The sequence below is a fragment of the Pagrus pagrus genome (genome assembly GCF_965226575.1).
Source record: "Pagrus pagrus genome assembly, chromosome: 5".
Lineage (NCBI taxonomy): Eukaryota > Metazoa > Chordata > Actinopteri > Spariformes > Sparidae > Pagrus > Pagrus pagrus.
This window is the reverse complement of record NC_140189.1, coordinates 22,260,021-22,284,832: the sequence shown is the minus strand read 5'-3', so window position 1 is coordinate 22,284,832 and position 24,812 is coordinate 22,260,021. Positions and strand designations below refer to the sequence as shown.

General features: G+C 38.4%; 6 protein-coding genes across 6 annotated transcripts; all 6 read left to right on the top strand.

Annotated features, from left to right (window-relative positions):
- Positions 1-1,997: 1,997 nt before the first annotated feature.
- Positions 1,998-3,470, top strand: LOC311257165 (alveolar macrophage chemotactic factor-like). The gene is made up of 4 exons (XM_084352635.1): positions 1,998-2,229; positions 2,409-2,523; positions 2,747-2,824; positions 2,983-3,470. Exons 1-4 carry the CDS (start codon positions 2,163-2,165, stop codon positions 3,062-3,064), a joined length of 342 nt encoding a protein of 113 aa, XP_084208761.1. The 5' UTR covers positions 1,998-2,162; the 3' UTR covers positions 3,065-3,470.
- Positions 3,471-7,546: 4,076 nt separating this feature from the next.
- Positions 7,547-8,819, top strand: LOC311257824 (C-X-C motif chemokine 2-like). Its single transcript, XM_084353734.1, has 4 exons — positions 7,547-7,739; positions 7,926-8,040; positions 8,264-8,341; positions 8,500-8,819. The coding sequence occupies exons 1-4, from the start codon at positions 7,673-7,675 to the stop codon at positions 8,576-8,578; spliced, it is 339 nt and encodes a 112-aa protein (XP_084209860.1). The 5' UTR covers positions 7,547-7,672; the 3' UTR covers positions 8,579-8,819.
- Positions 8,820-12,651: 3,832 nt separating this feature from the next.
- On the top strand, positions 12,652-14,197 carry LOC311257827 (alveolar macrophage chemotactic factor-like). Its single transcript, XM_084353737.1, has 4 exons — positions 12,652-13,062; positions 13,249-13,363; positions 13,587-13,664; positions 13,825-14,197. Exons 1-4 carry the CDS (start codon positions 12,996-12,998, stop codon positions 13,901-13,903), a joined length of 339 nt encoding a protein of 112 aa, XP_084209863.1. The 5' UTR covers positions 12,652-12,995; the 3' UTR covers positions 13,904-14,197.
- Positions 14,198-15,600: 1,403 nt separating this feature from the next.
- LOC311257148 (alveolar macrophage chemotactic factor-like) lies at positions 15,601-16,967 on the top strand. Its single transcript, XM_084352622.1, has 4 exons — positions 15,601-15,815; positions 15,994-16,108; positions 16,290-16,367; positions 16,526-16,967. Exons 1-4 carry the CDS (start codon positions 15,749-15,751, stop codon positions 16,602-16,604), a joined length of 339 nt encoding a protein of 112 aa, XP_084208748.1. The 5' UTR covers positions 15,601-15,748; the 3' UTR covers positions 16,605-16,967.
- A 2,729-nt stretch (positions 16,968-19,696) lies between these two features.
- On the top strand, positions 19,697-21,098 carry LOC311257825 (alveolar macrophage chemotactic factor-like). The gene is made up of 4 exons (XM_084353735.1): positions 19,697-19,911; positions 20,097-20,211; positions 20,393-20,470; positions 20,628-21,098. The coding sequence occupies exons 1-4, from the start codon at positions 19,845-19,847 to the stop codon at positions 20,704-20,706; spliced, it is 339 nt and encodes a 112-aa protein (XP_084209861.1). The 5' UTR covers positions 19,697-19,844; the 3' UTR covers positions 20,707-21,098.
- A 919-nt stretch (positions 21,099-22,017) lies between these two features.
- LOC311257828 (C-X-C motif chemokine 2-like) lies at positions 22,018-23,255 on the top strand. Its single transcript, XM_084353738.1, has 4 exons — positions 22,018-22,224; positions 22,415-22,532; positions 22,756-22,833; positions 22,993-23,255. The coding sequence occupies exons 1-4, from the start codon at positions 22,158-22,160 to the stop codon at positions 23,051-23,053; spliced, it is 324 nt and encodes a 107-aa protein (XP_084209864.1). The 5' UTR covers positions 22,018-22,157; the 3' UTR covers positions 23,054-23,255.
- The last annotated feature ends 1,557 nt before the right edge of the window (positions 23,256-24,812 follow it).

Genomic DNA, 24,812 nt, shown 5'->3' with positions numbered 1-24,812 from the left:
GCCACCAAGAGCTTTGGGGAGCTGTAGCACTGATTCCCTGGTGTGTGCACTTATTAATTGATCAAGTGATCTAAAAAATGACTTATTAATAAGGATGGGGATATGCGAAAAGAGATATAAAAACTTGGGTAAAACGACCATTTTAACCAAATTAACTCGACCAACTAGAGATAATAGGAGACTACCACACCTAACAAAGTCTAGTTTACACCTCTCAAAAAGAAGAGAGAAATTTTTGGAGAAAAGTCGATTAACTGAATTAGTAATAAACACCCCCAAATATTTAAAACCGTCTGTAGCATATCTGAAAGGGAAAAAGGTCTGGGGTATATTTTTGGCCGAAGAGTTGATGGGAAGAAGTTCGCTCTTCTGGAGGTTCAGTTTATAGCCTGAATAGAATCCACATTTGTCGAAAATGCTGAGAACCACAGGGAGAGGGGCAGCCGGGTTGGACATGTATGAAAGGAGGTTGTCAGCATACGATGATAATTTATTAGCCAGATAGCTAGAGGTTCAACAGCTAAGGCAAATAGGAGGGCGGAAAGAGAGCAGCCGTGTCTAGTTCCTCGATAAAGGGGAAATGGGGCAGACTGGAGTCCATTTGTGTGGACTGAGGAGACTGGGCTAACATAAAGCAACTTAATCCAAGATATAAATTCTGAGTAGAAAACCAAATTTCTGCACAAACAAAAAAAGATAGCTCCACTCCACAATGTCGAAGGCCTTCTCCGCATCTAGTGAGATTATCACCTCAGGAGAGCTCGAACTAGGAGAGTTAATGATATTTAAGAGCCTCCTCGTGTTATGAAATTAGTGCCTTCCAAGCATGAATCCCGTTTGATCAGTTGACATTATACTTGATAGGACCCGTTGTAGACGCTGGGCTAGGATTTTTGACAGGATCTTTAGGTCAACATTTAACAGGGAAATGGGCCTATAGCTTCCACAAAGAAGAGGGTCTTTATCACTCTTTAGCAGAAGAGAAATCGAGGCCTCTGACAGGGTGGGCATGTTTAAGCATGCTTTTAATAGGTTACGCAAAGTACTTCCATACAGATGTAGCTTTGTTGTTTAAGAGAGGGGGAAAGGCTGTATCGGACTGATATCGGTATCGGCAGATACTCAATGTTGTCTTATCGGTATCGGACATGAAAGAGTGATATCTACCCATCCCTAGAAAAGATGTTGTCATTCGGTTTAGTAATAGTTTACAGATGATTACGGTATTACACCACGCAACAGCAGATATGACAACATTCAGCTGTTTGGAAAGACACCACGAAATACCATCAACAAAAAGCTGCATTTTCAGTTTTGTCCAGTCATCATTCATTTAAGTTAGAAGATGCAGGTGGATTCCTGTGGACAGTGAGCTCAGACAAGGCTGATAAGTGGCACTGATAAGAGATAGAAAGGTTAACCAGAAGACAAGAGGACGAGACAGAGTTGCTGCATTTTACAATAATAAGGAACTATCTGCAGAACAGAGGGAATTCTCTGAAACAGACAGTATTTCCTTAATTCATAAAGTTTCATTTCCTCGTGAGAAGGAGCCTCCAGTGAGTAGGATATGGAAGCCTAAATTTAATATAGTATTGGCAATAAATTGAATATACTGTAATATTAATAATAATGTTTTCATTAGTGTGTAATTGCCTTTGGATCTGTGTTCTTCATGTACTCAAGTAAATAAAGTGTGCAAAATGTCCAGGCATGTACAGTGTTAGTGCAAGTTTGATGTAAAAGATTAATCATACATGGAGGTTTACAGTTTGCACAAATATCAATATACTGTTGATATTTTCTTATTTCACTACATAATATTTATGAGACTTTTATCTTTATTAAATCTAAAATCAGTTTAAATTATTAGTATAACCAGGGAGGGTGGAAAGACTGAGTGGTTCTTTTTTTTGTGGTTTGAGTTTCACTTCCCAGTCTCAGAAAAATTCCCGTAAGCACAGGAAGGATGATGGATGTAACACAGACTATTTAAGACGGCCCTCTGCCTCTACCCATCACAGTTCTTCTGTCAACAGATTTTGCTTGGTAGCTAATCTCTCAGCTGCAATTATTACAGCCTCTATCTATCATCTGTACCACACGTACCAAGATTTCTTTTTCTGGCACCAGTGTCACTTTGACTACAGAGGAACTCAACAATGTCCACCAGCATCATGAAAGTGTTTCTTCTCCTGGCTGTCGTTGTCTGCATCTCTCAAGCCCAACGTAAGTTCTTTTTATACTTATATACCTTTACTTTATACTTTCATCACTTACAACATGAGGCTCGTTTTGTTGACAGGAAACAAAAGTAAAAGAAAGAAAGATTTATTTTTGATATGTTCAATATGTTTTGGTAGCACTGATTTTAATCACATTATTTTTTTCCTTGTATTTCTCTCCAGGACATGGATCGGGACAGCGGTGTCTGTGCTCACGTGTCAGTAGGTTAAATACCTCTGAAGTAAAGGACGTCCAGATCTACCCAGCAACATCCTTCTGTAACAGAGTGGAGATTGTGTAAGATGCATTCAAATCTTTAATATTGTGGGAATATGCAAAACGGATAAAGCTACGATGACCTGCACATTTAAGACATATCAGAAATCTCTAAAATCACCCCTAACCATCAGTCTGCCTGCCTTAATCAGTGATGTATCTGTGTATCTCCTCCATTTGGTAAAGAGATGATTATGTTGGTGTTTTTTTCTCCTCATCTCACATCTACTTTTTATTTCAACAGTGTCACCACAAACAGTGGCTATCGCTATTGCCTGGACCCCAAGAGGAAAGTAGTGCAGCAGCTCGTGGCTAACATCATGTGAGTATATTTACAAAACCCATCTTCAGAAAACACTACTGATGTTAATCCTTCAGTAAATATTGATCAGAGATAACAGTAATGAGTGACACAATGCCCTCTCCACACTGTTGTAATGTGTCTAATGTGTGTCCTTCTTGTTTTATTGTCCCTTCTAGGAACAGACAGAAAGCCACTACAGCCACACCAGCTACGTTCAGTTCCACCTCCGGCAGCAGCAGCAGCACAGCTCGTTTCTGACTCTCTCTGTAACTCCTTCAATCAGTGAGAAGCTCAGATGACCTCTTACTGCAACAAAAGCACCTTCAAAGAAAGCAGATGTGAAATGAATAAGCTTTTTGTGTATATATCTTCTATTTATACTTTTGTGCACTTACAGTGTATCTCCGTTTTACTTCCTTTGACTTCTGTAAATACATTCATGTGTTGTTAACCAAGTTTTTCCTGCATTTTGTTCATTCCAGTTTTTTTATAATAAAAGACATAATCAAGAAAGCATTGAGTCATTGTTATCTGTTCCTTTTCGTAGACTGTGTCCTATACCAACAGTGCTACCTTGTGGTTCATGCCTGCCAATGCAAGAAATACATCTCATGCAATATTGAATTGTCAAGAAACTCGACTCAGGAGAAACTTCTGAAAGTATCGTTAAGTCCAAAGAACCCCAAGTTTTTGATGTAAGAGGATTTCACAAATAGGTCAGAGGCCTACTCACAATCAGTCAGCATCTGCAGGTTATGTGCTCAGGCCCATTCAGACGATCTACTTTGTTAGTAGGTCTGTGTCATTTCCTGACCGACAGGGTGATTCGGGGCAGTACCTGACTCAATGTGACTATACAGGTGCTGTGTGTTTTATCATTATGGACACATCAGGTGCTGAAGGAGGCTTTGTCATCAAAGTCACAGGATGAACAATCAGAGCTTCACATCAACATGTAAACACAAAAGTTGGACGATTGACATAACCTGTTGGCCTATTAAATCTCTGTGTCTCGATTGTGTATTTACTCAAATGGTTGTACTGCATTAGGTTTATAATGTATTATAACTGAGAATGTAAGAAAAAAGGAAACAACTTATGAGTTTCATGATACGAGATAAAAGCAGCTCTATAATGAAAAGAAAATATTTATAAAAATTTTATAAAAAAAGTATAAAGAAAACAAACATATATTTAACAAATATTAGAAAAAAATTTAATATAATGTCTCTTTGCTTTCTCTGTCTTGGTCACGTACATGCATGTGTGTCAGTAGATGTCATGAAAATTGAATGATGGCTCAGCAGAACACACTGATTTCTCACTTCACACTCGGACGTGGTGACGAGTTTACTGGTCAACCTGTAACAAACTGAAACTGTAGAAATACAACTGTCTTAGTGAATCTAAGTGCTGCAAATAATCTAGTGGGGAATGGCTCTCATTAAAAAAAAACTAATGGATCACTGGGTTACTGTGGGAACTGGAGAATTTGAAAATGGTCCTCATGTACACCACAAATGAATGAACACCTGTTCAAGAGTTTGACAATAACGGCAGGTTCAGACAGGACGCCGAAGCGCCGCGATTCGGCGCCCATGTTAACCAATGGTGTCATTCACATAGGTAGCGCTGCAGCGCTCTGCTCTGCTGCCGGCGCGCACCGTCTATTTTGTCCGCGTGCCGCGGCCAAATGTGTCAAGCCAGGCAGGAAGTCAAACAAAGCGACAACGAGAGAATCTGGTCGATTTTCAAAATAAAACAAATTCCAAAACAAAACTATTTTCGATAATTAAACACACCGATTGACAGAAAACTACTCATTACTATCAAGTGGACATACATTTACAGTTGTCAGTAAAATATGGCATTGTAATTTTACGCGTTTATTTACTTGTGTGTGACTACAGAACAGCTGAGGAGCAGAGCCGTTTGCCGACCGCCGCGGAGATATTCGTGTCTGGTGTCAACAGAAGGGCCGTGGTTCGCACGATAATTTCCGAGCGCTGCGCTTCACGGCACTTCGACGTCCTGTCTGAACCTGGCGTAACTGTTCAGGTAAGACAATGTTTAAATATAAGGAATGTTACATACAGAAATCAGTGTCACCTTTTGAATTTAAAGGGAGATAGTTCACACCGAGTCATGTTGAATACACAGATTTTGGGTGTAACTACAGTCAGCACTTAGAAATGACACTTAAATTATACGGAAAGTTACTTTTAGCTTCTTTTCACAAGACATTAAGTCCTATGAAGTTTAAGTTTGGCCCCATTCTTACAACCAGTTCTAAGAAGTATCATACTTAAGTGAGGTACTTGTACTTTACTTGAGTATTTCCATGTTCTGCTACTTTATGCTTCTACTCCCTACATTTTGAAGGCAAATATTGCACTTTTTACTCCACTACAATTACTTGAAAATTTTAGTTAGTAGTTTTTACTATTAGAGACCAGAATTGTTTCAACCCATAGTATATGCTACACTGTATGTAAATATATGTATACATAAAGTTTACTTAACTTGTACTTGTACTTTTGATACTTAATCCATTTATTGCTAAAAAAAAAAAATGTTTTGATACTTAAGTACATTTAAGATCAGATACATTGAGACAAAATTTAATATACTGTGATATTAATAATGATGTTTTCATTAGTGTGTAATTGCCTTTGGATCTTTGTTCACTGTATTGAAATACATACAGTGTATACAATGTCAAGGCCTGTACAGTGTTAGCACAACTTTGATGTAAAAGTTTAATTATACATGGAGGTTTACAGTTCGCACAGATTACACTACTGTTTTTATCTTCTTATTTCAATGCATAATATTCATGTATACTTTTATCTTTATTAAATCTAAAATCAGGTTAAATTATTAGTAAAACCAGTGTGAGTGGGAGCGGGACAGTGGGAAGACTGGATGCTTTTTTTTCTTGAGGTTTTTGTATTTCACTTTCCAGCCTCAGAAAAATTCCCTTTAGTACAGGAAGGCTGATGTAAGTGTCAACACAGACTTTTTAAGATGACCCTATGACTCTGCAAGAATGACATCTCATTGTGTATTAAGTTGTCAAGACGCTCCTCTGTCCAAGTTTGGAGAAACTCCTGAAAATATCAGTCAGTCCTAACATTAAGATCCCAAAGTTTTTGATGTAAGAGGATTTCATAAAGATATAGGTCAGAGGCCTACTCACAAACAGTCAGCATCTGCAGGTTACGGACTCAGACAGAATCTACTTTGTTAGTAGGTCTGTGTCATTTCCTGACTTACGGGGTTGTTCAGGGTAGTTCGAGGATGAGAGGTGAAACGTCTTCAGGAAACTGAAACAACTCCAGTGCCTACAGTACAGCACTTTGAGATAGTTCAGGACATTTAAGATTTTCTCCAGGACTATTTGTATGGGTGACTTTCACTTTCACCAAAGTCATATTTTAACACATCTTTACTTTTGCTCAAGAATGACTTTTGGGTACACTGGCCACTGGTGAACCATTGTGTCCCCATGTTTGAAAAAAAGGCTGCAAAAATGCCCTCTACAGTGGCCAAGTGATTCTCTTCAGTTTCTCTCATCCTGCTTGTACTTTCAAACATATGCTGTGTTTTACTGTTTCATCGTGTTCGCTCTCAGCTGGTTCAGGAGTCATGTTTAGTTACTGCTGGTGAAAACACAACATTTCCTGTAATGCTGCTTCATAATAAAAGCTTTTGACTTAATAACAGGGTTTTTTTTATTGTGAAGAAGTTATAGGAAATAAAACATATTTGTAACTGAATTAGCAGAGCCACTTTGTTAGCAGTGATTCTTCGATAGTACTACAGGGATTGGGATAAGACCATCATTAGCTTCAGACACACCTTCAAGCAGGTAGTCCAGTTGTGATGGAAATGTAAACCTCCGGCCGTGGCGAGTCAAACCATGTAGAGCCAGGCCGGCAGACATAATGGAAAAACAACAAAGGTGTGCGGGTTCATTTCCAAATGCTTGGAAAACATTGATAATGTTAGTTTCACAACTGACATCTGGAGCTCAGACGTGTGTCCAATGTCATTACTAAGTCTGAAAGCACAGTGGATAGATTCCAGTTTTAATTTGCAAAAAGCAGTGCCGCATGCTCAGCAGTTTGAGGATGACAAGAGGACGAGTCAGAGTTGCTGCATTTTACAATAATAAGGAACTATCTGCAGAACAGAGGGAATTCTCTGAAACTGTATTTCCTTAATTGATAAAGTTTCATTTCCTCTTGAGAAGGAGCCTCCAGTGAGTAGGATATGGAAGCAAAAATTGAATATAGTATTGGCAGAAAATAAATATACTGTAATATCAATAATGATGTTTTCATTAGTGTGTAATTGCCTTTGGATCTTTGTTTTTCATGTACTCAAGTAAATAAAGTGTGCAAAATGTCAAGGCATGTACAGTGTTAGTACAAGTTTGATGTAAATGTTTAATTATGCATGGAGGTTTACAGTTTGCACAAATATCAAAATACTGTTGATATTTTCTTATTTCAATACATAACATTCGTGATACTTTTATCTTTATTAAATCTAAAATCAGGTTAAATTATTAGTAAAACCAGGGACAGTGGAAAGACTGAATCCTGTTTTTTCTTGTGGTTTCTGAGTTTCACTTCCCAGCCTCAGAAAATTCCCGTGAGCACAGGAAGGATGATTAATGTGTCAAAAGAGACTATTTAAGACGGCCCTCGGCCTCTACCCATCACAGTTCTTCTGTCAACAGATTTTGCTTGGTAGCTAATCTCTCAGCTGCAATAATTACAGCCTCTATCATCTGTACCACACGTACCAAGATTTCTTTTTCTAGCACCAGTGTCACTTTGACTACAGAGGAACTCAACAATGTCCACCAGCATCATGAAAGTGTTTCTTCTCCTGGCTGTCGTTGTCTGCATCTCTCAAGCCCAACGTAAGTTCTTATACTTTTTATACTTATATACCTTTACTTTATACTTTCATCACTTACAACGTGAGGCTCGTTTTGTTGACAGGCAACAAAAGTAAGATAAAGAAAATGTATTTTTGATATGTTCAATGTGTTTTGGTAGCACTGATTTTAATCACATTATTTTTTTTTCCTTGTATTTCTCTACAGTACATGGATCGGGAAAGCAGTGTCTGTGCTCACGTGTCAGTAGGTTAAATACCTCTGAAGTAAAGGACGTCCAGATCTACCCAGCAACTGTCTTCTGTAACAGAGTGGAGATTGTGTAAGAAACATTAAAATCTTTAATATTGTGGGAATATGCAACACTGATAAAGCTACGATGACCGGTACATTTAAGACATATCAGAAACCTCTAAAATCACCCCTTACCATCAATCTGCCTGCCTTAATCAGTGATGTATCTGTTTATCTACTCCATTTGGTAAAGAGATGATTATGTTGGTGTTTTTTTCCCCTCATCTCACCTCTACTTTCTATTTCAACAGTGTCACCACAAACAGTGGCTATCGCTATTGCCTGGACCCCAAGAGGAAAGTAGTGCAGCAGCTCGTGGCTAACATCATGTGAGTATATTTACAAAACCCATCTTCAGAAAACACTACTGATGTTAATCTTTCAGTAAATATTGATCAGAGATAACAGTAATGAGTGACATGATGCCCTCTCCACACTGTTGTAATGTGTCTAATGTGTGTCCTTCCTGTTTTATTGTCCCGTCTAGGAACAGACAGAAAGCCTCTACAGCCACACCAACTACGTTCAGTTCCACCTCCGGCAGCAGCAGCACAGCTCGTTTCTGACTCTCTCTGTAACTCCTTCAATCAGTGAGAAGCTCAGATGACTTCTTACTGCAACAAAAGCACCTTCAAAGAAAGCAGATGTGAAACGAAATAAGCTTTTTGTTTATTTATCTTCTATTTATACTTTTGTGCACTTATAGTGTATCTCCGTTTTATTTCCTTTGACTTTTGTAAATACATTTATGTGTTGTGAACCAAGTTTTTCCTACATTTTGTTCATTCCAGTTTTTTATAATAAAAGACATAATAAAGAAAGCACTGAGTCATTGTTATCTGTTCCTTTTCTGAGACTGTGTCCTATACCAACAGTGCTACCTTGTGGTTCAGGCCTGCCAATGCAAGAATGACATCTCATTGTGTATTAAGTTGTCAAGACGCTCCTCTCTGTCCACGTTTGGAGAAACTCCTGAAAATATCGGCCAGTCCTAAGAACCCCAAGTTTTTGATGTAAGAGGATTTCACAAATAGGTCAGAGGCCTACCCACAATCAGTCAGCATCTGCAGGTTATGTGCTCAGGCCAGTTCAGACGATCTACTTTGTTAGTAGGTCTGTGTCATTTCCTGACCGACAGGGTGATTCGGGGCAGTACCTGACTCAATGTGACTATACAGGTGGTGTGTGTTTTATCATTATGGACACATTAGGTGCTGATGGAGACTTTGTCATGACAGTCACAGGATGAACAATCAGAGCTTCACATCAACATGTAAACACAAAAGTTGGACGATTGACATAACCTGTTGGCCTATTAAATCTCTGTCTCTCAATTAAGTATTCACTCACAAATGGTTGTACTGCATTAGATTTATAATGTATTATAACTCAAAATGTAAGAAAAAACACACAACTTATGAGTTCAATGATACGAGATAAAGCAGCTCTATAATGAAAAGAAACAAATGTCGCAAACACTAAAAATCAAGTGTAAGTATAAAGAAAACAAACATATATTTAACAAATATTAGGGGAAAAAAATGAAATATAATGTCTCTTTGCTTTCTCTGCCCTGCTCATTTACATGCATGTGTGTCAATAGATGTCATGAAAATTGAATGATGACTCGGCAGAACACACTGATTTCTCACTTTGCACTCGGACGTGGTAACGAGTCGACTGGTTGACCTGTTGCAAACTGAAACTGTAGAAATACAACTGTCTTAGAGAATCTAAGTGCTGCAAATAATCTAGTGGGGAATGGCCCTCGTTGAAAAACAAAGCTAATGGATCACTGGGTTACTGTGGGAACTGGAGAATTTGACAATGGTCCTCATGTAGACCACAAATTGATGAACACCTGTTCAAGAGTTTGACAATAACTGTGCAGGTAAGACAACGTTTAAATATAAGGAATGTTACGTACAGAAATCAGTGTCACCTTTTGAATTTAAAGGGAGGTAGTTCACACTGAGTCATGTTGAATGTAGATTTTGGGTGCAAAAGTGAGGTACTTGTACTTTACTTGAGTATTTTCCTTTTCTGCTACCCCCTACATTTTGAAAGTAAATATTGCATTTTTTACTCCACTATGGTTTACATAGCCATAGTGGTGCATTTTTAAATTAATTAATTTATTTTATCAGCAATCAGATAAAAATACACTGATTCATCAGAAAAATGCTGAATATCAGATCTGATCGTCAGCCAGGCCAGTATTGGTTCAACCCATAGTATAGGTGTAACCCCTCCTTGCCACTGGAAGTAAAATATTGGGCTACAATTTCAATGTTTGTATGAACAGGATCCTGAGTACTTAGCTTTTGATGTTGAACTGGATACCCCTCCCTGTACCAGTAGCTGTTACCATTATAGGCCAGGATGTCACAAATAAAAATATGTCTACAAACAATTATCAAACTAATAGCGCGGTGCCTCCACTGTGAGATTACATCACTCCTACAATGTGAGTAATATCTGTATCCCCCAGAAACAAAGGCAAGTATTATCGTAAGTAAACCTTAGGCAACTTAAATGTTCAAGACAACCATGTAAAAATGTATAACAAACAATAGATTTATTATCTCAGTTTAGTTCATCTTTTGTATCTTCTGTATTCAAAACATTCACTTTCACTGGTATTCTCCCAAAGTATTGTACTGTAGGAACACATGTCCATCGCCTCTGCGTTTTATTGAGGCCTTGTGTTCCTTAATTTCTCCTTTGATCTGCAAGTTGAATGTGTTCTCAGGAAGAGGCGCCTTGCAGTTAATTTTAACAAATTATGAAACAGGAAAAGAAGTTCATAAAACAGATTTTTCCTGTGTTTCTCTGCAATGAAATTTGGCTGAGATCAAGTTTTCTGTGTGTAAATGTCCTGTGTTCAGTGGAAACACAGCACCTCCTGATGGTGAGTCCTGGTATGATTGGGACAGACTCTCAGGGGATCTTTCCTTTAATATGTTTTTGATTCTTACCAGTAAATGTCTCTGATATGCCCTGTTTAATAAGTATTAGATTAAAACTAAAAGAAATGTGTGTAAGTGATTAGTTCTACTGTATAATCAAGTGTGTTTAGATGTTTCGATCAAGTTTTAGTTTCTTTTTGAATGCTAAATTATTTTAATAATGCCATATGATTTCGTGTTAGACAAAGTCCACATATTAAGCCATGGTGAAATTCTGGGAAAGGTGAAACACGATTTTAAAACATTTCAAATGATAGTTTAGTTTCATTAAGTTTATGTGAGTGTCTAAAGCGTGAACACTGGCAGCAGGCCCACTTGGGTCATGCCTGCCATCCGTGATAACAATATAAATGAAATCTCAGGTAGGTGCCCTTTAGACTTAAATTGACCTTACGGCAAATATAATCAATAAACCAAAAGCATTTAAGTCAAACACTTCAAACTTAACACTTTCTTTGTTTTCCCCTCAGGAAAATATGCAATAAACCAAAACATCCTATGTGAATGTGTATTAGTGTCTGTGTGTGTTTGAGTGGGTTAGAGTGAAGAACTCCAATGATATAAACACAGTTTCAGTCCAATAACTTGTAGTTAATCAGTTCAACCTTTAGAACAGTTCAGTTACTACCAAGCGCTCGGGTTTCTAACCGTTGGGGCCCATAAATTGGTGCACATGTGAATGAACAAATCCATAAATCCTTATCACGTACCTGACACAGTCAGTTACTCACGCGACCGAAATATAATCCAGAAGAGTCCACGAGCTGGTAGCTGATGCAGTAGCAGGCAAGGTGAACAGGTGTCGTCTCAACTCAGGTCCCGCGGCTCAGCGAGTCCTCACGCGCAGTAGCAACAAATGCTAGTTAGCACGGCAATCCAGCGAAGTCCTCGTTTCCTCCAGTCCTCGGGGAAAATGCAACGGGCGTTCATAGCTGACTGTCTACGACGATGCGAGCTTAAACGTCCACGTTTTAGAGTCCAATATACACTTTTTACAAAGTTAATAAAACAATAAACGCAGTTAACCTGGCTTCACTTTCACCTTAAACTTCCCGAAAACGAGTTACTGAACCGTGAAATACACACGGCGTTTAACTGTAAGATAATACTTGTGTCAATACGTAAAAAGTATTTAGTCTACAAATATCAATTACTTCACCAACAATCTTAGCTTTTAGCTCTCTGCTCACACTGCTCTTCTCTCACGTACACGCAACGATGTTTTTTTCCCTCCCCTCCTTTTTTTGACCTCTCCTCTCATTGGCTAATAGTGCACTTGTTCCAGAAATCTGATTGGCTTAGATTAGATCATTCAAACGAACTTCTAGCAGGTTAGTTCAAGTATTGGATAGTGCAAGTCACAACAACAAAACAAAGGATCATGGGACATGTCGTATATGAAAATAAAACACTCTTGTTGAGCTATATTTTGTCGGTCCTAGGCAAAATTGAATGTATTATTAACTAATGATGTTTTCATTGGTGTGTAATTGCCTTTGGGTCTGTGTTCTTCATTGTATTGAAATACATACAGTGTACAAAATGTCCAGACATGTACAGTGTTAGTACAAGTTTGATGTAAAAGTTTAATTATACATGGAGGTTTACAGGTCGCACAAGTTACACTACTGTTGATATTTTCTTAATTCAATACATAATATTCATGTATACTGTTATCTTTATTAAATCTAAAATCAAGTTAAATTATTAGTAAAACCAGGGTGAGTGGGAGAGGGACAGTGGAAGGACTGGGTGGTTTTTGTGTTGTGGTTTCTGAGTTTCACTTTCCAGCCTCAGAAAAATTCCCGTGAGCACAGGAAGGATGATGTATGTGTCAAAAGAGACTATTTAAGATGACCCTCTGCCTCTACCCATCACAGTTCTTCTGTCAACAGATTTTGCTTGGTAGCTAATCTCTCAGCTGCAATTATTACAGCCTCCATCATCTTCACCACACGTACCAAGATTTATTTTTCTGGCACCAGTGTCATCTTGACTACAGAGGAACTCAACAATGTCCACCAGCATCATGAAAGTGTTTCTTCTCCTGGCTGTCGTTGTCTACATCTCTCAAGCCCAACGTAAGTTCTTATACTTTTTATACTTATATACCTTTACTTTATACTTTCATCACTTACAACGTGAGGCTCGTTTTGTTGCGGGCAACAAAAGTAAAAGAAAGAAAGATTTATTTTTGATATGTTCAATGTGTTTTGGTAGCACTGATTTTAATCACATTATTTTTTTTTTCTTGTATTTCTCTACAGTACCTGGTTTGGGACAGCGGTGTCTGTGCTCACGTGTCAGTAGGTTAGTTGTCTCTCAAGTAAAGGACGTCCAGATCTACCCAGCAACCGTCTTCTGTAACAGAGTGGAGATTGTGTAAGATGCAATCAAATCTTTAATATTGTGGGAATATGCAAAAATTATAAAGCTACGATGACCTGCACATTTAATTCATATCAGAAACCTCTAAAATCACCCCTAACCATCAGTCTGCCTGCCTTAATCAGTGATGTATCTGTTTATCTCCTCCATTTGGTAAAGAGATGATTATGTTGGTGTTTTTTCCTCCTCATCTCACCTCTACTTTCTATTTCAACAGTGTCACCACAAACAGTGGCTATCGCTATTGCCTGGACCCCAAGAGGAAAATAGTGCAGAAGCTCGTGGCTAACATCATGTGAGTATATTTACAAAACCCATCTTCAGAAAACACTACTGATGTTAATCCTTCAGTAAATATTGATTAGAACAGTAAAAGTAATGAGTGACATGATGCCCTCTCAACACTGTTGTAATGTGTCTAATGTGTGTCCTTCTTGTTTTATTGTCCCTTCTAGGAAGAGACAGAAAGCCTCTACAGCCACACCAACTACGTTCAGTTCCACCTCCGGCAGCAGCAGCACAGCTCGTTTCTGACTCTCTCTGTAACTCCTTCAATCAGTGAGAAGCTCAGATGACTTCTTACTGCAACAAAAGCACCTCCAAAGAAAGCAGATGTGAAATGAATTAAGCTTTTTGTGTATTTATCTTCTATTTATACTTTTGTGCACTTACAGTTTATCTCCGTTTTACTTCCTTTGACTTTTGTAAATACATTTATGTGTTGTGAACCAAGTTTTTCCTGCATTTTGTTCATTCCAGTTTTTTATAATAAAAGACATAATCAAGAAAGCATTGAGTCATTGTTATCTGTTCCTTTTCTGAGACTGTCCTATACCAACAGTGCTACCTTGTGGTTCAGGCCTGCCAATGCAAGAATGACATCTCATTGTGTATTAAGTTGTCAAGACGCTCCTCTCTGTCCAAGTTTGGAGAAACTCCTGAAAATATCAGTCAGTCCTAACGTTAAGATCCCAAAGTTTTTGATGTAAGAGGATTTCACAAAGATGTAGGTCAGAGGCCTACTCACAAACAGTCAGCATCTGCAGGTTACGCACTCAGACAGAATCTACTTTGTTAGTAGGTCTGTGTCATTTCCTAAACCTGCAGTCTTTCAGTGCTCCTTATAGGGACCAGAGCTTTTTGATCCCAAATTGGAATTGAGCATCTGTTAAATGTAACCATGTAACATGAAAATCTGCAGGATTATCACTTTAAGCATGTTTTTAATGGGTTAAGCAAAGTGCTTCCATACAGATGTAGCTTTGTTGTTTAAGAGGGGGAAAGGCTGTATCGGATTGATATCAGTATCGGCAGATACTCAATGTTGTCTTATCTGTATCAGACATGAAAAGGGGGTATCGACCCATCCATAGACAAGATGTTGTCCTTCATTACAGTAATAGTTTACAGATGATTACAATATTCCCACATGCAACAGCAGATACAATAACAGTCAGCTGTCTGGAAAGACACCACGAAATACCATCAACATAAAGCTGCAAAATCAGAATTCTGACAGAGTTTGGATTCCAGTTTTGTCCAGTCATCATTCATTTAAGTTAGAAGATGCAGGTGGATTCCTGCAGACAGTGAGCTCAGACAAGGCTGATAAGGGGCACTAATAAGAAATAGAAAGGTTAACCAGAAGACAAGAGGACGAGACAGAGTTGCTGCATTTTACAATAATAAGGAACTATCTGCAAAACAGAGTGAATTCTATGAAACAGACAGTATTTCCTTAAATCATGAAGTTTCATTTCCTCGTGAGAAGGAGCCTCCAGTGAGTAGGATATGGAAGCAAAAATTGAATATAGTATGGCAGAAATTGAATATACTGTAATATTAATAATGATGTTTTCATTAGTGTGTAATTGCCTTTGGATCTTTGTTCTTCATGTACTGAAGTAAATGAAGTGTACAAAATGTCAAGGCATGTACAGTGTTAGTACAAGTTTGATGTAAATGTTTAATTATGCATGGAGGTTTACAGTTTGCACAAATATCAATATACTGTTGATATTTTCTTATTTCAATACATAATATTCATGTATACTTTTATCTTTATTAAATCTAAAATCAGGTTAAATTATTAGTAAAACCAGGGAAAGTGGAAAGACTGAATCCTGTTTTTTCTTGTGGTTTCTGAGTTTCACTTCCCAGTCTCAGAAAATTCCCGTGAGCACAGGAAGGATGATGTATGTGGCACAAACTATTTAAGACGGCCCTCTGCCTCTACCCATCACAGTTCTTCTGTCAACAGATTTTGCTTGGTAGCTAATCTCTCAGCTGCAATTATTACAGCCTCTATCATCTGTACCACACGTACCAAGATTTCTTTTTCTAGCACCAGTGTCACTTTGACTACAGAGGAACTCAACAATGTCCACCAGCATCATGAAAGTGTTTCTTCTCCTGGCTGTCGTTGTCTGCATCTCTCAAGCCCAACGTAAGTTATTTTTACACTTATATACCTTTACTTTATACTTTCATCACTTACAACATGAGGCTCGTTTTGTTGACAGGAGACAAAAGTAAAAGAAAGAAAGATTTATTTTTGATATGTTCAATGTGTTTTGGTAGCACTGATTTTAATCACATTATTTTTTCCTTGTATTTCTCTCCAGGACATGGATCAGGACAGCGGTGTCTGTGCTCACGTGTCAGTAGGTTAAATACCTCTGAAGTAAAGGACGTCCAGATCTACCCAGCAACATCCTTCTGTAACAACGTGGAGATTGTGTAAGATGCATTCAAATCTTTAATATTGTGGGAATATGCAATAATGCGAACGCAACAATGACCTGCACATTTAAGACATATCAGAAATCTGATGTATCTGTTTATCTCCTCCATTTGGTAAAGAGATGATTATGTTGGTGTTTTTTCCCCCTCATCTCACCTCTACTTTCTATTTCAACAGTGTCACCACAAACAGTGGCTATCGCTATTGCCTGGACCCCAAGAGGAAAGTAGTGCAGCAGCTCGTGGCTAACATCATGTGAGTATATTTACAAAACCCATCTTCAGAAAACACTACTGATGTTAATCCTTCAGTAAATATTGATCAGAGATAACAGTAATGAGTGACATGATGCCCTCTCCACACTGTTGTAATGTGTCTAATGTGTGTCCTTCCTGTTTTATTGTCCCTTCTAGGAACAGACAGAAAGCCTCTACAGCCACACCAACTACGTTCAGTTCCACCTCCGGCAGCAGCAGCACAGCTCGTTTCTGACTCTCTCTGTAACTCCTTCAATCAGTGAGAAGCTCAGATGACTTCTTACTGCAACAAAAGCACCTTCAAAGAAAGCAGATGTGAAATGAATTAAGCTTTTTGTGTATTTATCTTCTATTTATACTTTTGTGCACTTACAGTTTATCTCCGTTTTACTTCCTTTGACTTTTGTAAATACATTTATGTGTTGTGAACCAAGTTTTTCCTGCATTTTGTTCATTCCAGTTTTTTATAATAAAAGACATAATCAAGAAAGCATTGAGTCATTGTTAGCTGTTCCTTTTCTGAGACTGTCTTATACCAACAGTGCTACCTTGTGGTTCAGGCCTGCCAATGCAAGAATGACATCTCATTGTGTATTAAGTTGTCAAGACGCTCCTCTCTGTCCACGTTTGGAGAAACTCCTGAAAATATCAGTCAGTCCTAATGTTAAGATCCCAAAGTTTTTGATGTAAGAGGATTTCACAAAGATATAGGTCAGTGGCCAACTCACAAACAGTCAGCATCTGCAGGTTACGCACTCAGACAGAATCTACTTTGTTAGTAGGTCTGTGTCAGTTCCTGACTTACCGGGTTGTTCGGGGTAGTTCGAGGATGAGAGGTGAAACGTCTTCAGGAAACTTCCAGAAAAGTCCAGTTGCCTACGGTGCAGCACTTAGACATACTTCAGGACATTTAAGATTTTCTCCAGTACTATTTGTATGGGTGACTTTCACTTTTACCAAAGTAATATTTTAAGACATCTTTACTTTTGCTCAAGAATGACTTTTGGGTACACTGGCCACTGGTGGACCATTGAGTCCCCATGAAAAAAAGCCTGCAAAAATGCCCCCTACAGTGGCCAAGTGTGCAAGAACACATGAAAATGTGCCCTCTACATCCTGTCTTAATAGTAACTAGTTAACAGTTTGATGTGAGTTTTTAGTACAGAGCTCTGCCACATAATAACACAATTATCATCTTTACCGGGTTTTTGAATGGTTTCTCTATAAATGCATAACAACTTTCTATTAGCTGCCACTGTTGTCAAGTGTTAAATATCAGAGGGAGTTACACTCTAAGGAGTCTCAGAGACTCCATTAAGGTCCTACCAGTACTCACAAGTATCAGATACCAGAGGACACTGAAGCTGCAGGCACACTCTGAGACTACAGGTCTGTAGCAGCACGCCAACACCATGACCATGTGTTCCCGCTCAACTCTGACAGGGGCGGGTCAGATCGGTTGAGTCTTATAGGCTGTCATCCTCTACACCCATATCACACACACACACACACACACACACACACACAGTAGTATTTATTCCCCTCCATTCCTTGGAGATTTAGCTCCCCTAACCTTGACCCTAACCCTAATTTTAACCTAAATTAAGTGTAAACCTGCAGTCTTTCAGTGATCCTTATAGGAACCAGAGCTTTTTGATCCCAAATGGGAATTGAGCATCTGTTTAATGTAACCATGTGACCGTATGAACAGATTTTGGTGCCTACAAAGTAACTGAAGCAATACAAGGACACACAAACACACTTTGAAAGTTTAAGTATGCCTCAAACATACAGTAAAGGATGATGGGCTATTTAATGAAGATCAAAACCTTAACAAAACTTCACAGCAAACCTGTAAAATATTACAAGAAAAGATTACAAGATGACAACATTAGGGATGCACCAATATGACAGTATCAGTATTGGTCCGATATTGGCCAAAATCACTAGATCACACATATAAGAGGGGAAAATGTATAATCTGGTCCGATTTATTAGCCTCAACTCTCCCATAAATGCTTAAACTATGCACAACATGCTGTAAAGAGAGCAACATCTATCAGCTTGAGTGATACTGTCATCCGTTTCTCCACCAGCACGTTTGTCTGCGCCGAGTCAAACCGTGATATTTTCCCGGAAAGTCGCCTCCGACACCTAGTGTACATCTCTGTACATCCGATGTATTACAGCAAATGCAAGGGCTTTCATCAGTGGGCCATGGGCTCAATCATCATAGTGCTACCTCATTCGGAGATAGATAGTGACTTAACAGATATTTATTCACATGAAAATCTGCAGGATTATCACTTTAAGCATGTTTTAATGGGTTAAGCAAAGTGCTTCCATACAGATGTAGCTTTGTTGTTTAAGAGGGGGAAAGGCTCTATCAGATTGATATCGGTATCGGCAGATACTCAATGTTGTCTTATCTGTATCAGACATGAAAAAGTGGTATCGGCCCATCCATAGACAAGATGTTGTCCTTCATTACAGTAATAGTTTACAGATGATTACAATATTCCCACATGCAACAGCAGATACAATAACAGTCAGCTGTCTGGAAAGACACCACGAAATACCATCAACATAAAGCTGCAAAATCAGAATTCTGACAGAGTTTAGATTCCAGTTTTGTCCAGTCATCATTCATTTAAGTTAGAAGATGCAGGTGGATTCCTGCAGACAGTGAGCTCAGACAAGGCTGATAAGTGGCACTAATAAGAAATAGAAAGGTTTACCAGAAGACAAGAGGACGAGACAGAGTTGCTGCATTTTACAATAATAAGGAACTATCTGCAAAACAGAGTGAATTCTATGAAACAGACAGTATTTCCTTAATTCATGAAGTTTCATTTCCTCGTGAGAAGGAGCCTCCAGTGAGTAGGATATGGAAGCAAAAATTGAATATAGTATTGGCAGAAATTGAATATACTGTAATATTAATAATGATGTTTTCATTAGTGTGTAATTGCCTTTGGATCTTTGTTCTTCATGTACTGAAGTAAATAAAGTGTACAAAATGTCAAGGCATGTACAGTGTTAGTACAAGTTTGATGTAAATGTTTAATTATGCATGGAGGTTTACAGTTTGCACAAATATCAAAATACTGTTGATATTTTCTTATTTCAATACATAATATTTGTGATACTTTTATCTTTATTAAATCTAAAATGAGGTTAAATTATTAGTAAAACCAGGGAAAGTGGAAAGACTGAATCCTGTTTTTTCTTGTGGTTTCCGAGTTTCACTTCCCAGCCTCAGAAAATTCCCGTGAGCACAGGAAGGATGATGTATGTGGCACAGACTATTTAAGACGGCCCTCTGCCTCTACCCATCACAGTTCTTCTGTCAACAGATTTTGCTTGGTAGCTAATCTCTCAGCTGCAATTATTACAGCCTCTATCATCTGTACCACACGTACCAAGATTTCTTTTTCTAGCACCAGTGTCACTTTGACTACAGAGGAACTCAACAATGTCCACCAGCATCATGAAAGTGTTTCTTCTCCTGGCTGTCGTTGTCTGCATCTCTCAAGCCCAACGTAAGTTCTTATACTTTTTATACTTATATACCTTTACTTTATACTTTCATCACTTACAACATGAGGCTCGTTTTGTTGACATGAAACAAAAGTAAAAGAAAGAAAGATTTATTTTTGATATGTTCAATGTGTTTTGGTAGCACTGATTTTAATCACATTATTTTTTTCCTTGTATTTCTCTCCAGGACATGGATCAGGACAGCGGTGTCTGTGCTCAAGTGTCAGTAGGTTAAATACCTCTGAAGTAAAGGACGTCCAGATCTACCCAGCAACATCCTTCTGTAACAACGTGGAGATTGTGTAAGAAACATTAAAATCTTTAATATTGTGGGAATATGCAATCATGCGAAAGCAACAATGACCTGCACATTTAAGACATATCAGAAATCTGATGTATCTGTTTATCTCCTCCATTTGGTAAAGAGATGATTATGTTGGTGTTTTTTTCTCCTCATCTCACCTCTACTTTCAATTTCAACAGTGTCACCACAAACAGTGGCTATCGCTATTGCCTGGACCCCAAGAGGAAAGTAGTGCAGCAGCTCGTGGCTAACATCATGTGAGTAAATTTACAAACCCATCTTCAGAAAACACTACTGATGTTAATCCTTCAGTAAATATTGATCAGAGATAACAGTAATGAGTGACATGATGCCCTCTTTACACTGTTGTAATGTGTCTAATGTGTGTCCTTCTTGTTTTGTTGTCACTTTTAGGAAGAGACAGAAAGCCTCTACAGCCACACCAACTACGTTCAGTTCCACCTCCGGCAGCAGCAGCACAGCTCGTTTCTGACTCTCTCTGTAACTCCTTCAATCAGTGAGAAGCTCAGATGACTTCTTACTGCAACAAAAACACCTTCAAAGAAAGCAGATGTGAAATGAATTAAGCTTTTTGTGTATTTATCTTCTATTTATACTTTTGTGCACTTACAGTATATCTCTGTTTTATTTCCTTTGACTTTTGTAAATACATTTATGTGTTGTGAGTCAAGTTTTTCCTACATTTTGTTCATTCCAGTTTTTTATAATAAAAGACATAATCAAGAAAGCATTGAGTCATTGTTATCTGTTCCTTTTCTGAGACTGTCTTATACCAACAGTGCTACCTTGTGGTTCAGGCCTGCCAATGCAAGAATGACATCTCATTGTGTATTAAGTTGTCAAGACGCTCCTCTCTGTCCAAGTTTGGAGAAACTCCTGAAAATATCAGTCAGTCCTAACGTTAAGAGAGGGGGAAAGGCTGTATCGGATTGATATCGGTATCGGCAGATACTCAATGTTGTCTTACTGGTATCGGACACGAAAAAGTGGTATCAACCCATCCCTAGATAAGATGTTGTCCTTTGGTTTAGTAATAGTTTACAGATGATTACAATATTCCCACATGCAACAGCAGATACAATAACATTCAGCTGTCCGGAAAGACACCATGAAATACCATCAACATAAAGCTGCAAAATCCGAATTCTGACAGAGTTTAGATTCCAGTTTTGTCCAGTCATCATTAATTTAAGTGAGGAAGATGCAAAAATAGAAAGGTTAACCAGAAGACAAGAGGACGAGTCAGAGTTGCTGCATTTTACAATAATAAGGAACTTTCTGCAGAACAGAGGGAATTCTCTGAAACAGACAGTATTTCCTTAAATCATGAAGTTTCATTTGCTCTTGAGAAGGAGCCTCCAGTGAGTAGGATATGGAAGCAAAAATTGAATATACTGTAATATTAATAATGATGTTTTCATTAGTGTGTAATTGCCTTTGGATCTGTGTTTTTCATGTACTCAAGTAAATAAAGTGTACAAAATGTCAAGGCATGTACAGTGTTAGTGCAAGTTTGATGTAAAAGTTTAATTACACATGGAGGTTTACAGTTTGCACAAGTTACACTGCTGTTGATATTTTCTTACTTCCATACCTAATATCCAAGTTATACTTTATTAAATCTAAAATCAGGTTAAATTATTAGTAAAACCAGGGACAGTGGAAAGACTGTATCCTGTTTTTTCTTGTGGTTTCTGAGTTTCACTTCCCAATCTCAGAAATTCCTGTAAACAGAGGAAGGATGATTAATGTGTCAAAACAGATGACTCTCGGCCTCTACCCATCACAGTTCTTCTGTCAACAGATTTTGCTTGGTAGCTAATCTCTCAGCTGCAATTATTACAGCCTCTATCATCTGTACCACACGTACCAAGATTTCTTTTTCTAGCACCAGTGTCACTTTGACTACGGAGGAACTCAACAATGTCCACCAGCATCATGAAAGTGTTTCTTCTCCTGGCTGTCGTTGTCTGCATCTCTCAAGCCCAACGTAAGTTCTTATACTTTTTATACTTATATACCTTTACTTTATACTTTCATCACTTACAACGTGAGGCTCGTTTTGTTGACAGGCAACACAAGTAAAAGAAAGAAAGATTTATTTTTGATATGTTCAATATGTTTTGGTAGCACTGATTTTAATCACATTATTTTTTTCCCTTGTCTTTCCCTCACACAAGAATCTCCACAAGAATCACAGCGGTGTCTGTGCTCACGTGTCAGTAGGTTAAATACCTCTGAAGTAAAGGACGTCCAGATCTACCCAGAAACTGTCTTCTGTAACAGAGTGGAGATTGTGTAAGAAACATTGAAATCTTTAATAGTGTGGGAATATGCAAAAATGATGAAGCTACGATGACCTGCACATTTAATTCATATCAGAAATCTCTGAAATCACCCCTAACCATCAGTCTGCCTGCTTTAATCAGTGATGTATCTGTGTATCTCCTCCATTTGGTGAAGAGATGATTATGTTGGTGTTTTTTTCTCCTCATCTCACCTCTACTTTCTATTTCAACAGTGTCACCACAAACAGTGGCTATCGCTATTGCCTGGACCCCAAGAGGAAAGTAGTGCAGCAGCTCGTGGCTAGCATCATGTGAGTATATTTACAAAACCCATCTTCAAAAAAACACTCCTGATGTTAATCTTTCAGTAAATATTGATTAGAGTTAACAGTATTGAGTGACATGATGCCCTCTCCACACTGTTGTAATGTGTCTAATGTGTGTCCTTCTTGTTTTATTGTCACTTCTAGGAACAGACAGAAAGCCACTACAGCCACACCAACTACGTTCGGCAACGTAGCTGCTGTCTGACTCTCTCTGTAACTCCTTCAATCAGTGAGAAGCTCAGATGAGTTCTTACTGCAAAAAAAGGCACCGTAAAAAAAAAAAGCACAGATGTGAAATTAATGAAGTTTTTTGATTATTTGTCTTCTACTTACACTTTTGTGCACTTACAGTATATCTCCTTTGTATTTCCTTTGACTTTTAACCAATAAAACTAATACAACTTTGACTAATAAAAAAACATAATCAAGAAAACACTGAGTAAGGGGCAGTTCTTGGCTCAATGTGGTCATACGTATGTAGGTAAGGAACGTTACGTACAGAAATCAAAGTCACTTTTTGAATTTCAAGGTAGATAGCTCATACCTAGTCATGTTGAGTACACACAGATTTGATGAGACAGGTAGACATGATTGTTATCCTTATTCCTCACAGAGGTGCCACTACAGTCAGCACTTAGAAATCACACTTAAACTATACAAACATACTTTTAGCTTTTTTTCACAAAGCAAAGGCCTACAGTATATTCACATTGGAATGTAACTACCAAGTATCATACTTAAGTGAAGTACTTGTACTTTACTTGATAACTTTAGTTACTAGTTACTTTACGGATCACATGTTGCATTAGAAGCCATAGTGGTGCTTTTTTAAATTAATTTATTTTATCAGCAATCAGATAAAAATACAATGATTCATCAGAAAAATGCTGAATATCAGATCTGATCGTCAGCCAGGAAAAAAATGCCTACGGTGACTAAGAGTGCAAGAAATTTTGACAAAGCACCCTCTACATCCCATTCTAAATAGTAAATAGTAGTTAAATGTGACTTTTTAGTACAGCGTTGTGCCACGTAACAAAACAAGTATCATCTTTACCAGGTTTTTGAATGGTTTCACTATAATTGCATCACAACTTTCTATGAGCTGGTGCACTTTTTATATTGCTCGCCCACGGCCCTCAGACAGCCTGCCACTGTTGCCAAGTGTTAAATATCAGAGGGAGTTACACTCTAGGCAGTCTCAGAGGCTCCATTAAGGTCCTACCAGTACTCACAAGTATCAGATACCAGAGGACACTGAAGCTGCAGGCAGACTCTGAGACTACAGGTATGTAGCAGCAAACACCATGACCATGTGTTCCCGCTCAACTCTGACAGGGGCGGGTCAGCTCGGTTGAGTCTTATAGGCTGTCATCCTCTACACCCATATCACATACACACACACACACACACACACACACACACACATTCCCTTCCATTCCTTGGAGATTTAGCTCCCCTAACCTTGACCCTAACCCTAATTTTAACCTAAATTAAGTGTAAACCTGCAGTCTTTCAGTGCTCCTTATAAGGACCAGAGCTTTTTGACCCCAAATGGGAATTGAGCATCTGTTTAATGTAACCATGTGACCTTAGGAACAGATTTTGGTGCCTACAAAGTAACTGAAGCAATACAAGGACACACAAACACACTTTGGAAGTTTAAGTACGCCTCAAACATACAGTAAAGGATGGTGGGCTATTTAATGAAGATCAAAACCTTAACAAAACTTCACAGACAACAGGTAACATATCACCTGACCAGCTCAAGTCACACAATAACATGTCATCTGAATTGTAGGATGTTTTTTTTTCTCACATTTCACAATACAGTCACTCTGCTGCTTCCCAGACGGGCTGCATGATGACTTTAAGTTTGCGACGATGATCACTTCCTGCCGGCTCCTGCTGACGGACACGCGCGGTCGCCGGTGCCGTGCGGACGTCTCCCGCAGCGCCCTGTT

Excerpts from the sequence above, each read along its gene's own strand:
- LOC311257165 (XM_084352635.1), top strand. The coding sequence starts at position 2,163 with ATGTCCACCAGCATCATGAAAGTGTTTCTTCTCCTGGCTGTCGTTGTC. Across the intron at positions 2,524-2,746 it reads TGTAACAGAGTGGAGATTGT|TGTCACCACAAACAGTGGCT; the intron begins GTAAGATGCATT and ends TTATTTCAACAG. Across the intron at positions 2,825-2,982 it reads CAGCTCGTGGCTAACATCAT|GAACAGACAGAAAGCCACTA; the intron begins GTGAGTATATTT and ends TGTCCCTTCTAG.
- LOC311257824 (XM_084353734.1), top strand. The coding sequence starts at position 7,673 with ATGTCCACCAGCATCATGAAAGTGTTTCTTCTCCTGGCTGTCGTTGTC. Across the intron at positions 8,041-8,263 it reads TGTAACAGAGTGGAGATTGT|TGTCACCACAAACAGTGGCT; the intron begins GTAAGAAACATT and ends CTATTTCAACAG. Across the intron at positions 8,342-8,499 it reads CAGCTCGTGGCTAACATCAT|GAACAGACAGAAAGCCTCTA; the intron begins GTGAGTATATTT and ends TGTCCCGTCTAG.
- LOC311257827 (XM_084353737.1), top strand. The coding sequence starts at position 12,996 with ATGTCCACCAGCATCATGAAAGTGTTTCTTCTCCTGGCTGTCGTTGTC. Across the intron at positions 13,364-13,586 it reads TGTAACAGAGTGGAGATTGT|TGTCACCACAAACAGTGGCT; the intron begins GTAAGATGCAAT and ends CTATTTCAACAG. Across the intron at positions 13,665-13,824 it reads AAGCTCGTGGCTAACATCAT|GAAGAGACAGAAAGCCTCTA; the intron begins GTGAGTATATTT and ends TGTCCCTTCTAG.
- LOC311257148 (XM_084352622.1), top strand. The coding sequence starts at position 15,749 with ATGTCCACCAGCATCATGAAAGTGTTTCTTCTCCTGGCTGTCGTTGTC. Across the intron at positions 15,816-15,993 it reads CTGCATCTCTCAAGCCCAAC|GACATGGATCAGGACAGCGG; the intron begins GTAAGTTATTTT and ends ATTTCTCTCCAG. Across the intron at positions 16,109-16,289 it reads TGTAACAACGTGGAGATTGT|TGTCACCACAAACAGTGGCT; the intron begins GTAAGATGCATT and ends CTATTTCAACAG.
- LOC311257825 (XM_084353735.1), top strand. The coding sequence starts at position 19,845 with ATGTCCACCAGCATCATGAAAGTGTTTCTTCTCCTGGCTGTCGTTGTC. Across the intron at positions 19,912-20,096 it reads CTGCATCTCTCAAGCCCAAC|GACATGGATCAGGACAGCGG; the intron begins GTAAGTTCTTAT and ends ATTTCTCTCCAG. Across the intron at positions 20,212-20,392 it reads TGTAACAACGTGGAGATTGT|TGTCACCACAAACAGTGGCT; the intron begins GTAAGAAACATT and ends CAATTTCAACAG.
- LOC311257828 (XM_084353738.1), top strand. The coding sequence starts at position 22,158 with ATGTCCACCAGCATCATGAAAGTGTTTCTTCTCCTGGCTGTCGTTGTC. Across the intron at positions 22,225-22,414 it reads CTGCATCTCTCAAGCCCAAC|AATCTCCACAAGAATCACAG; the intron begins GTAAGTTCTTAT and ends CCCTCACACAAG. Across the intron at positions 22,533-22,755 it reads TGTAACAGAGTGGAGATTGT|TGTCACCACAAACAGTGGCT; the intron begins GTAAGAAACATT and ends CTATTTCAACAG.